The sequence below is a fragment of the Tenrec ecaudatus genome, chromosome 13 (assembly GCF_050624435.1).
Source record: "Tenrec ecaudatus isolate mTenEca1 chromosome 13, mTenEca1.hap1, whole genome shotgun sequence".
Taxonomy (NCBI): domain Eukaryota; kingdom Metazoa; phylum Chordata; class Mammalia; order Afrosoricida; family Tenrecidae; genus Tenrec; species Tenrec ecaudatus.
The window spans coordinates 56,733,385-56,746,454 of record NC_134542.1 but is presented as its reverse complement, the minus strand read 5'-3'; the positions used below and the strand labels follow the sequence as shown (position 1 = coordinate 56,746,454).

The 13,070-nt window shown below is 47.6% G+C and overlaps 1 protein-coding gene across 1 annotated transcript in view; it reads right to left on the bottom strand.

Annotated features, from left to right (window-relative positions):
• Positions 1–5,055, bottom strand: part of CERKL (CERK like autophagy regulator) — a 135,295-nt gene extending 130,240 nt beyond the window's left edge. The window contains exon 1 of the mRNA XM_075529078.1: positions 4,818–5,055. Within this exon, the coding sequence (XP_075385193.1) occupies positions 4,818–5,055 (238 nt within the window). The remainder of the gene's footprint in view (positions 1–4,817) is intronic.
• Between the last annotated feature and the right edge of the window lie 8,015 nt (positions 5,056–13,070).

Sequence of the window (13,070 nt, the reverse complement as noted above, 5' to 3'; positions counted from 1 at the left end):
GATGTCTCACTCTGGATGTACACCGCAGAAGACGGGTATCTGTTTCACGTACATCTGTTCTCAAACAGCTTAGGCAGATTAGGACTTAGAGTGTACGCTGCTTGGCTAAGTCCCACATAATCACTAACTCTGGTTGTTTTAAAATTGATTATGTTTTTCCCCTCCCAGTTTTACATTTTTCCACATTATCTTTCGCGTTGCCTAGCCTCAAGCAAACACGCAGACTGACAGAAACTTAAAGCACAAGAAAACCATTTTAACTCCCTTATGAAAGCAAGAGGCCCTTGAAAAGCTTTCATGACCTTATTTTGAAGTCTGTTTTTTTTCAGTTTTCTAATAACTACTATAATTCAACTGAGCTCAGAGTTGCAGTGAGTATACAACAACAAACAAACAAACAAAAGCATACTCTGAATGGTGTAACCTGAGGAAGGACGCCAGTGAAACTTGAGAGTTTAAATAATACTTAGGGTTTTTAAGCCTCTCTTATTTTTAAAAAGTATTTAAATATTCTAATGCTCACCAAACACATAATGAAACTTTAGTTCAGAAATATGACTACAAGAAATGAAGCAGAGTAAGAAGAAAGAATGAGGTGTTCATTTTGTCCATCACGAAAATTCAGATTAAGACTAGACTTCACCAATTAATTATCCTTCCCAGAAAACGGTTTGTTCCATTCCCCAAACAGAACCTATGCAGAAGATACTGTCCATCTCTCACAAGGGGCTTTGCAAAGCCCAGAATTCCCCTGTCCTGCTTCTAATTTGGAATTCATTGGTGCTACGAAGCTCCTGCTATGAAACACAACAGCCATCCACACACACCAGAAGGTTGAGCCCACTGGTCATTCACCCTTATTAGATTTATGTAATTTGACAAAATAGCCCAGCACTTAAACTCTATAGATAGAGGTGTTTCCTTTTGAAGGCAACAGCACAGATGGTCAGAGTTTATGGTACTTAGAGATAATGAAATATGACTCCCTCATTTTACAGGTGAATCAATGGGGTTAAATGACTTGCCTAAAGCCAGTTACACACCTACTTAGTTGTAGAAATAGATCCCCGGATCTCTCGATTCCGACTCCTGAGACCTTCCCTACCCCACAGAGAGAAGCAGATTACAGACATTTCTAAGATATCCTTTTAGGCTGGAGTTGGCATCGTGGTTATGTACTGAACTGCTAACTTCAAAGCCTAAGTTCAAAACCAGCAACTACTCTGAGGAAGTAAAAGGGGGCTTTCTATTCCTGTTAAGAGTTCTAGTCTCAGAAACTCACAGGGGTAGTTCTGTCCTGTCTTTTATGGTCACTATGAGTTGGGGTCTCCTCAATGGCAGTGAGTTTGGTTGTTGTTTTCTTTTCTTTGAGAGAGAATTTATGAATGCTTCTTATACTTCATGCAATCTGCACTGTGAATCATTTCTTTCCCCTTAGTAAGTTATTAAATTAATCCCATAAGTCATAGTATTTAATTACATAGCAGAGTGATTCTTACATTGTTAGAGTAAATACTGTTGGGTGAAACTTCTGTTTTAAAAAACCACCGTTGGAAGAACTTCAGAAGGTTAATGGAAAAATTCCATTATCCATTTCCCCAAAGTTCCATTTATCAATGAACTTTCTGAAGCTCCCTCGGGGAGCACAGAGAACGCATACGATTTATTGGTCAATCCCTACAGGGACCCTTATTCCAGAAGCTGGACAGTCTAGTGGTTACATATTCCCAATGTGACAACAGAGAAAATGCCTCGTGACCCGGTGGCATTCTTACGTCATAGATGGAAATTGTGCTCGTATGTGTTTTCTGCAAGTTAAAAACCACCCCAAGGGCAGAGGCCAGGCCATCACTTGCATGTTCATAGCATCTGGAAAAATGTCTTAGCACTAAGTCGGTACCTACATATCAGAGCTTATGTATTAAGGTAAGGCCGTTGACTGATAAAATCCAATATGCTGTATGGTACGCGTGTTTCCGTCAAAAAGGAAATGCTGACGCTGTTGTGCCACCTGGTTGTCCTTCCAGGCTCTCCTTCCTCCCGGGGGAGGAGGAGTAACACAGTCATTCCTCTGAGTCACCCTTGGACCCAATAAAGCTGGAGGCTGCGGCTACACGAATGCTCCCTGTGAACGAGACCATCGATTAGGTGCAATGTTGGCAGTGATAGACCTCGTAACGACATTAGTGCCTTGGCTCATTACTCAAGATGGAAAGTTAGAGAAAAGATCCCGGGGTGTTTTATGGCATCCGTGAGAATGATGAAGGCACTGTGAGGTTTGGAAGCTGGACAGTCTGTAAAGTATCTCAGACAAATGATTAAATAATGCCCAGGGACGGCCCATATTCAAGTTGTCTGGGGCTGCCGAGTTGCCTGCGCTCTGGTGAGGCGCATGGTCTCCCCAGCCATACTTTCCCACCGCACGTGCTCGCTACGCGGTCACCGACTGCGTCAGCGTCTCCACCACTGCCCGCCCGGTGCTAGTGCACGCACGGCGATCAAAGGTCACGCTCGCCGAGGAAGAAGCACTTTTGACATTTAATGCTGGGTGCATTTCCACGGCGACTGAGTGTGACAGCGTAAGACTGACCCATATGACCTTTTTGGCTGTGATCTTATGGAAACGGGTCCTCTGGTCTTTCCTGGAAGCAGCTCTTGGCTGTGTTCAAGCCGCCAACTTTGGACTATCAGGCCGGGCTTTTGCTGCGTGACACAGTGGATACGCATGTGGCTGCTAACTGCAAGGTCAGTGGTTTGCCACCACCAGCCACTCCATGGGAGAAAGACCGGGCTTTCTACTCCCATAGAGAGCTACAGTCCCAGGAACCCACAGGGGCAGTTCTACTTGTCCTACAGGGTCGCTATGAGTCAGCAGTGAGTTTGACTTTGGGTTTACCCCACTCTTAAACAATTTTACATGAAGGACAAACACTCGCGGTTTTGGCTTTTCTGTAAATGAAAGTGCTTATAGATGTGCTAGGTTCTTAGTCTGGAGACCCGGTGGTTACGAGTTTGGCTCTACAGGAAAGGCCAGAGGTTTGAAACCACATGCTGTTTTCCAGAGAAAGCAGCAACCTGCTTTGCGCCAAGACTTACAGCCATGGAAACTCTATAGAGAAGCCCCCCTCCTTCCTCCAGGGCCACCAGGAGTCACCACCAACTCCAGGGCAGAGAAGGTTAATTTCAAAGATAAGAGGTCAGTCTACACAGAGGGGCAAAAACCCAACAGTGTCATAAGGTGTTATGAAATGGACATGCTATCTTTTAAATTTCCATGGCAATGAGAGGCTTGCTTGGTAAAACGGAGAGGCAGCAAAAGAGAAGGCGACCCCGGACGAGATGGATTGACAACACTGGAGTCAGGCAGGCACAGGAATAACGGTGGGGCTGGCGCAGGAGCAGGCAGTGTTTCGTTCTGTTGCGCAGGGTTGCTATGGGTTAGAACGGACGGGATGGGGGCTAACAACAACATGGCAATAAGCGTGAGACTATTTTCCTCAGTCATCCTCCATCAAGATAAAACCGCATTTCCTTGCTCTTTCACATTTTGCTGTCTTCTGCACCGACATGGAAGCTTGGCCTTGTCAGACTTCTCACAGAACACAAGACCTCACTTAATTCTATGATCGTACCTCAGCTTCAGTATAAAGCAAGCTGGCTGTTTTGGGCTAATCTAGATTCTCGTCATAAACCTTGACATTTGGAAAATCCAAACTGATTTAAAACGAATGTGAATAATTCATAGGTATCCCCAACCTCTTGACTCCAAAAGTGTAAGACAATGCTCTAGGTTTTCCAAAACACCTAAAAACAATCTAACTCAGGCCAGAGGTACCTTTAAATCAGAGCTGTGGCTGGAATATGAGTACAGACATCATTCACCAGGCCCAGGCCTGAATCCATGACGGGTCAGTGTATCCGGTAGGTGCGGTTTTTGCACAAGGGGTTTTAAAATAGTGATTTTTCTCTGCTCTGCAACATCCCCTGCACATGTCTTATTTTCCACAAGGCGTAGGCGATTTTTGAATTTCTTTATTAATGTTATAATTTTTATTTAGTAGGAAGAGATTGAGTATCACACTTGAAGGTGTTGCCCTAAATCATCCCTAGACTAAGACTCCAAATACCTTTATTGTAAACAGCGGCCTTATAAGATTTTCTGAAGAACTAAAATGTCAAACTACGAAAAGGCCTGTGCCAGTAAAACAGCACGAATGCTATGTGCATCGAGTGTGACCATCACAACACTGGAGAAGCAGTGTCATAAATAAAAGTTTCTAAACAGAACCTGAAGAAGCCTGAATGCCAGCCAAAGGCAAGGCATGCCAGGGCCGGCTGCAGGGCCCTTAGGGCTTCCATCACACTGGGATGAAAGCCCTCGGAAGTCAGCTGGGAGAGTCCGATGCAGAAGCCACGCGTACGTGTATTCGCTAAAAGACTCCATACTTTCATCAAAATGGCAAAAGCTGATGGATTGAAACTTTCTCCGTGGAGGGGCAGGGCAGGTGACCTGGCCGCCTTTGGGGAACACCACCCCTTGGGGGCTCAGGCCTTGTCTTTTCCGAGGAGGAGCAGAGCTGTACGTCACCTTTATCCGGAGAACCAATGCGGAGCAAGAAAGACCAGCAGGAGGGCCAGGTGGCAGGGGGATCTCCCGGGGTGGCCCTGTTTTCCCCGTGGGGAGGCAGGAAGGGTGGCTTCGGAACGCGGAGGAGGAGCCTGGGGAGCACACGGAGCTCGAGGTCGCGCTACCGGGGTAGTTGGGGGGCGGGGGAGACGGGCAAGCAGGAGGAAGAAGCTGGGACCCCGGCACTCACCCCCCGGGCGCTCGGGCTGGATGGGTCGCCACCTCAAGGCCCTCTCGCTCAGCACCACGTCGCAGCTGCCCCTCCCGATCTCGAAGATGCCCCGGAGCACGACCTGCTCGGCGGCCGCCTCGGGCTGCTGCGGGGCCGGTAGGAGCGCCGAGGGCACCGCGGCCGCCCCCGGGGGCGCCTCTTCCTCCGGGCCGCCCTCCAGGGCTCTCACCCGGCTGCCGCGCCGTCCCCGGGGCATGCTGGAGCCGCGAGCTGGGCCCGAGCCAGGGGTCCCGGGGAGGCGCTGGCAGCAGGCCGTGGAGGTGGAGGCCGCGGCGGTCCGGGTGTCTGCTGCGTCCCGCGCTGCCACGGCAACGGCGCGCGGGCCCGGGCCGGTCGCGGGGCGGGGCGGGGCGGGCAGCGGGGCCGCGCAGACCGAGCCGCGCTCCCTCTCCGGCGCGCCCGCGAGGCCTGGCCGCTCCCTGCAGGGGGGACCCCCGCCTCGCCTGGGGAGGGAAAATCCGCGCCCACCGCCTGGGGCCTGCAGTTCACCCTTTAACGAATTGCTTACCCTACTCGTGGTTGTGTGAGCCGGCCCTTCTAACACGTTCCACTTGAACTTGCTAGACCTCTTATCTCACGGAGCTGGAGTAGATCTCAAGATAGTTCATTTCTATTAAAAGCAAACAAACAAAACTTACGATGCCAACGCTACCGGAGTGAACCGAACTCATTGCCGCTGCCTTGTTCCAGGCTCTCGGTGGCCCAACAGAGCAGGGCTGAACCACCCCAGGTGGTTGGGAGACTGAAACTCTGGTAGTAGAGAGCTTTGTCTTTCTCCCACCAGTAGCTAGTGGCCTCGAACTAAGGGCCTTGAAGTAGTAGACCAATGCCTGACCACTAGGACTCCTTGCAAAGGCAAACACCACCACCACCATCACCACCACCCTACCCCCCACCACCCCCTTTCCACGGTTCCATCCAGGAGAACAGAGATCTAGCTCTCCAACTTTGCTCACCTGCCCCTTGGAACTGACTGTTCTGTCCCTGAGATGACTGGGAACTCATCTTCCAACAGACTTCAGAGGAAGCCCCTGGTTTATTATTTTTTTTAAACCAACCCACTAGTGTTAAAGTAGCATTTAAAAAAAATCCCACGACTATAGAGCCCATTCGTGGTCACCTGTAGGACACTGGAGAACAAACTGCCCACTTAGGGTTTCCAAAGCTCTTCCTCCAGAGCAGGCTTACTGACACTTTACCTCACCTTTCTCTCCCAGGTGGGGTTGCGCCTCCTTGTTCACAGCAACCCATTGCTTGTTCCACAGACCACCAGTCCTCGTTCCTGGTCTGTACAGATCTGATCCATTGAATCCCACAGGGTGTTGCCTTGACCTTGAAAGTGTTAGGGTCCTACCTGCCTCAAGACATCCCCAGGTTCTTCAGTTAGCCAACTTGGATGCTATTCATAGAATGGGAGGCTGAGGGCACCCAGGGGGCCTTAGAAGAAAACGCAGTGGACCACAGTTGTGCTCAGACCCTTGTACGGCTGCCATGAGTCTGAATACTTTGAACAGGGCACTGATGCCCCAAGACATTGCCTCTGCAGCCTTGTCTCTCCTGGATCTAGCACTCCCTGGGGAAAGATTACCAGCAACCGGGTTTTGTGCCCCAGAAGGTTACTGTTGCAATGTGGAGTTACCTGGAAACTGTGAGAGCCCTGGAGCGTAGTAGCTGGGATCCAGGAAATGGCCTGTTTGTCCACTGGAAACCACGAGGACTCTGTGCCGGTGACTCTTAGCTGCAGAGCAGAGTTACCTGGAGGAGTTTTCTTTTTAAAGCCCCATGGCCAAGCCACACTGAAAAAAAGCCTTTTGCCTTGAAGTTGATTCTAACCCATAGCAACCCTGTAAGACAGAGTGGTCGGTGGGTCTCAACCACTGGCTGACCTTTCAGTTAGCATCCTACCACTTAACACTGTATGGCCCTAACACCTGGGGGCCACACGTAGAGGCTCTCTGGGGGTAGGACCCAGATGTGTTTAAAAGCTCCCCAGGGGAGTCCAGCCAAGCCTGAGAATGACTGCGGTATAAAGTGTAATGACACAGGAAGCTGATGCTCGTGGTAGGGAGGAGACCTGCCTGGAGCAAGGTGCAGAGTAGGAGGGAAAGGCGAGGCTGGAGGACTGGTAGCATTGTGCTGAGACAGGAGGGCTGAAAAGGAAACATAAAACCATTGTGAATCTCATTAGTGATACTCTGCTGATACTCCAGTAATCACACCGGGCAGGCAGCCCCTTCTCTTTCTGGCCTCACCCCTGTCCACACAGCACAGTCGAGCAGAAGAGCTCACAGGAGCACGGGTTTCAAGAAAACCAGGGAGAGAGAGTGTGTTTTTAGGTCTTACCAAATCCCTTTCAAACATAAAGCGCCCATGTGCCCGTTAAGCTAAGACTCTTACTGTTTAATGCTTTGAAAACAAACACCCAAGCTTCCAGGGGAAATGGGGAAGGGCGTCAGTGTGATCTGATTGCAGCGAGATGCTTCTTGGAGCAGAAGTGCAGCTGCTGCTAAGCCCTGCAAGCAGGCTCCTGGTGGCTGGGCTCAGCAGTCATTAGTGGAGAAGAACTAGTGCCCTCCACCCAGTGAGTTGCTGTTCTGGAGTCAGCATCTTGTACTCACAGCTGTCAGGCAATCAGCACAATGAGAGCTCATGGCATTTCAAAAACTCACCAAGAGCCAGGGCAAATAGGCCAAGGCAGTGGCTATTTCTTAAGGCCTTTAACAGGGGGGTTGTGGGGGATGAATTGCCATTTTTCAAAGTTCTTTCAGGACAGAGTCAAACACACTGAAGGTTTGGTGATGGTTGGTGAATAGCAGTAAGAGGGGGCTGTCCTCTGTTCATCCCCTTTGACAAGCTGTCTGCATCCAGGGTTTTAAAGGTGGCAAGGCCCCAGGGAGGCCTCTGTGCTCCAGATTTATCAGTGCAAATTTCAGTCCAGTGGCTTTAGTTATAATCCAAAACTGAACTCAGCTCCATCTGTGGATCACAACGCACAACAGGCCTACAGAGGGGTTCTAAGACTGTAAATCTTCACAGGAGCAGACAGCCGCGTCTTTCTCCCATCGAGCATCTGGTGAGTTTAAACCACTACCCATTCAGTTAACAGCCCAACCAAATACATGTCTCCAGTCCCGACAACTACCCTGAGCTTTTAGCCTTGCGTTTTCAATTGTCAAACAAGTATTACAGAAGTAAGTGTCTGACACAGAATGTGTGATCTTTCCACCACTAGCCTGTTCCTCTTAGAGTGTTCCACACCTGAGGAACGTCACCAAAATCCTTGATGCATCCCTGTCTCCTCACTTCCACTCTTCGCATTCAGCCCACCAGCAAACCCTGTCAGTCACATCCACAGAATAGACTCCCAACCCAACGTCTCGATTTCAGTCTGCAGACATCCAAATCTGGGCCCGGTCTGCAGACATCTGACTCTGGACCCGGTCTGCTGACATCTGAATCTGGACCTGGCCCCATCACCTGGGCGGCTTTCATCAGCCTGCCTCCACAGCCTCCCTTACCTTTGCTCGGAACTGCTTCCTCCCGCCCAGTCTATTAGCCATTTGTTAGTCGTGTTGTTCCTTTAAAACAGGGGTGTCAAACTGGAGGCCCCCAAGGTAATTTTTGGGGGCCCACGATGTTCTGAAATACAATGTAAGGAGGGAATTGTGTGTACGGTATTGCCTCGATCTCCCCTAAGCGCTATTTTTCATAACAATTTTTCTAGTTTCATTCTATTTCAAAGCATCGTGGGCCACAAAAAAATTACCTCAGGGGCTGCATGTGGCTCGTGGGCTGCCAATTTGACATCCCTGCTTTAAAAGGTAACAAGATGGTAAGAATTCTACAGAATGATAATAACAAAAGGGAGGGAATTTTGGAACAGAATTTCAAATTCTCTTTCTGGTGTCATTGAGGATAGATGAACCACTGAAACTCTTGTTCCATAATAATCTTGTTCAAAAATATTCTCTTAAATCTTCTTTAACCCAAGTACTCCAAGAAATAATAATATTAACAAATTCACGGCCATCTAGTTGATCCCAACACATAGTGACCCTATAGAACAGGGTAGAACTGCCCCAGTGGTATTATGGGATTGTAACTTTTTGTGGAAATAGAAAGTCTCATCTTTGTCGCACTGAGTAGCTGGTGGTTTTGAACTGCTGACCTTATGGTTAGCAGCCAAATGAGTAAACTCACTATGCCATCAGGGCTCCTAAACCAAACACGAACTTATTTCGTAAAGAATGTCTACCTTGAGCACTGTGCTCTCTTAAAGAACTATCTATATGGGATCAAATAGTCAACAGCAACTTTAAAAGTTAAAAAGCTTATGGGGCTGTGAGTTTCTGTTAAGGAGAGAGAAAGAGTTCTGAAAAGGGGAATGAAAGTGCTTACAAGTTTGTAGAATGTAGTCAGCATCACTGATTTACACACAGAGAACCTGTTGAAGCACCTCCCCCACAAGACTCTCTAGCATCTTGAGATAAAATGTTGCATAAATTTTTTGAATTGAAATCTCTCAGAGGTCACTCTTAGGCTTATAAAATACATAGTACTTAGTATGCATACTGTGCTTCATAAAGTATAATTTTCAATCCTCTATATAGGATCAAGTGGCCAACATGTACCCTAACACAAACATAAGAAGGTTGTGGGGCGGCGTGTAAACAAAGATTAATGGAAGCAGAACAACCAGAATGGAACAAACGAGACTGCGGGCATCACGTGGAAAATGTGAGCCATGTCAGTGAGCAGCATGGACAGAAACTGTCGAGCAGAAACCTCATTTGTTGTGTCAATTTTCACTCAAAACAAAATACTTATCGAAACAAGTCATTGTCATATTTGTTGTATGCTTCGTTGTGTACTTTTCAACAGCAACAAAAATTTTTAAACTCTTTTTTTTAAGTCAATCCTTGCTGGAAGTCTTCCTGTGGTCAGTAGTTTCCTGTGGTTTAGTGCTTGGATCCTAACCAAACAGCCAGCAGTGCAAGCCCATCAGCCGCTGCACAAGAGAACGATGGCAATCTGCTTGGGTGCAAGATTCCAAACCAAACTCACTGCATCAGGTCAACGCAGACTCATAGCAATCCTACAGGACAAGGTCAAACGGCCCCTGTGAACTTCCAAGCCTGTAACTCTCTCCCCCACTTCCCTCCCGCTGCTAGGCTGTTGGTTTCGAACTATTGACCTCACAGTTAACAGCCCAACACGCTATCACTAAGCCACCAAGGTTCCCTGCGAAGATTACAGTCTTAGAAACTCTATTATCTTCCAATTTATTTGATTTCTCCATGAACTTTTTATAGCCCCCTCATATTAGTTTCCCATTGCTGCTGTGCCACTAGAACACACATGTAACATCAATGTATCATCGTACAGTTCCCAACGTCAGTCCTCTGAAATTGTTTTTGTCAGCAGGCCTGCATTCTTTCTGGAGACTTATGGAGAAACACTATTCCTTAATCTTTTCTGGAGCCATGTTGCTAGTGGGTTATGCATTCTGCTAACCACAAGGTCAGCAGTTCAAAACTGCCTGCCATTGTTGGAAGAAGATGAGCCTTTCTGCTCTCATAAGGTCACAGACTTGGGAAACCGTAGGAGCAGTACTACTCTGTGCTTTGGGGTCACCATGAATGGGAGTCGGCTTGATGTCAGCGAGTGTGCTTTGGGGTTGACTTTCTCTAACCCTCTGAGGCAACTCGCAAGTCTTGGCTCATGGCCCTTGCCTCTATGTTCAAAGCCAGCAACCTATTGTTTTCTACTCTCTGATCTCTGTTTGTATCCTTACATTTTTCTCTTTCTCTCTGACTTTGACCTTCTTGCCTCCCTTTTATAAAGACCCTTGAGATTACACTGGGCCCAACTGGATGACCTTTAACTTAATTATATTTGCAAAGTGCTTTTTACCATGGAAAGTTCTGGGAATTAGGATGTGGAAATCGTCAGGGGGCCATTAATCTGTATACTGCATGCAGTCTTATTTTTATAATATTTTTATTTTAAATATATATCTCATATATACTCGTATATAAGCTGTATAAGCTGAGGTTTTTCAGCTCATTTTAATGCAGTTTTTGTGGTAAAATTAAGTGCCTCAGCTAATATTCAGGTTGGCTTATACTCGAGTATATGCGGTACTTTTTCATTGTCTAGAGTCTCTACTAGGATGAGTTAATGCAGTTATTAACAATGCCGGATAGTGAACAATCAATAACTTCTAACTAGTGTCATCATTGTAGCTACTGTTTTAGAATGTAAGCTCCTCATTGGCGAGTCAGCTACCTTGTTCTCCATGGAAACCCTGGTATCAAGTGCAGTGTCTCAGGAGCCCTAGTGTAAGGAGCAGAAGTGTAGTGGTAGACTTCTCACTGAAAGGTGGGTGGTTTGAATCCACCCCGCATGTCTGTGGCGATCTTCTCCCACAAAGATCACAGCCCAGGAAACCCTATCAGGTCCTTCTGCTCTCTCTGAGCTGAAACCACATCAATGGCACCTACCAATCACAGCGCAGTGCCCACTCTGTAGTAAGTGCTCAATAAATGGTCTGATGCTGTGATTCTCAGCGTGCAGGTTGCAACCCCTTTGGGGGGCAAACGACCCTTTCACAGGGGTGGCCCGATTCATAACAGTAGCAAAATGACAGTTATGAAGTAGCAACAAAAGTAATTTTATGGTTGGGGGGTGGGGGAGGAGTCACTGCAACATGAGGCACGGTCTGAAAGGGCCGCAGCATCAGGAAGGCTGAGAACCACTGGTCTAATGAATAAAGGAACCCCTTTAACACAGCTGCGACGAGGACGCCTTTTCCCTGATTTCCTGCCCGCCCCCTGTGTCTGAGGTTCAATTGTCTAATAAATGATTCATATACTACCTAAACTCATGAAAACTGCACCTAGAAAATTTTCAGGAAACATCCTGAACAGTGCTTTGGATGCTTGGGAGAGAAATTTGGTCATTTGTTTTCAAAGCATTAAACAACAAGCTCTCAGTTTAGCAGGTACGTGGCAACTTTATGTTTCAAAGGGATTTGCCTGGCCCTACAAGCATAGAGCTCATGCTTGCTTTTCAGACTTCCAGAAGAGAAGGCCTTTAAAATACGCTATACTATTGTCCGCACAGGTTTCCAAAGGTCACTGAGTGTCTGAGAACGCCTCAGGGACATAGCCTTCTTCTCATCGGTGTGGGCTTTTCAGTATCATAGACACCACCGATGGATGCAGATGAACCCACAGCTGAGAGAATTGCCTAGGCGTACTGTAACCGAGCAGGGGACAAAAACACCTTAAGTCCAGCCATGACCAACTGTGTTGGATCTGAGTTTCAGCCACTGGATAACCACATGTCACTCCCATTGATGTCCCAAAGCATATGCCGGCATCTAAGCCTGGAGTTTGAAGGATACGACTGTGTGCCATGTGATCAAATGACCATCAGTTGGGTTTTTAAAAATTATTATTATTTCCAAGTTTTCAACAGAGTATGTTTTATTGAGAACATCTCACTGTAGGTGTAAATCCAAACTCCACCAGGGCACCTCACCCTACATGATCTCTAATGTCTCAGTAAGGAGTAACATGTGATCGGGCCCCTGCCCACCTGCTCCAATCTCATCTCCAATCATTTCATTCTTCCTTTCCTGTCAGGCTGGCGCCCCAATCAAAAACCATAACAACAGAGTCAAAGTAGTTGCCATCAAGGATAGCCCAACTCATAGCTGCCACCGCGTGGGTCCAGCCACACTGGCAGAAGCTCTGTTCTCCAAATGAAGCACGTTTATTCTTGCCTCGGTGCCGCTGGCGCTGTGCTTGCTCACTGAAGAACACTCTTCACCCAGATCCTGACATGACCTTGCCAGGCACCCATGCCACGTGTGTGGCAGGATCTCAGAGGGTCTTGCTTTACCAGCCAACCAAACCTTGGTCCCTACTCAGTGATCTTTTCGTTACTGAACTTTGCACCACCTAAAAGTAGGTGCTAGGTTATTTACTTCCGTAATTCCTGTCTTCCCTCTCCCATTCCTTTGGGACCCCAGGGAGAGCCATGGCCTAGTATGTTAGGTTATTGCGCTTTCTCCTGTGACGAAGGCGGTGATTTTAGCAGAGGAAGTGCACAATGCATGTGATGGACGTGTGAATGATGAAGTCTCTGATACTAGAGAACATATCAGGATTCTTAGGTAGGAAACAACTAAGGACTTATAACTGC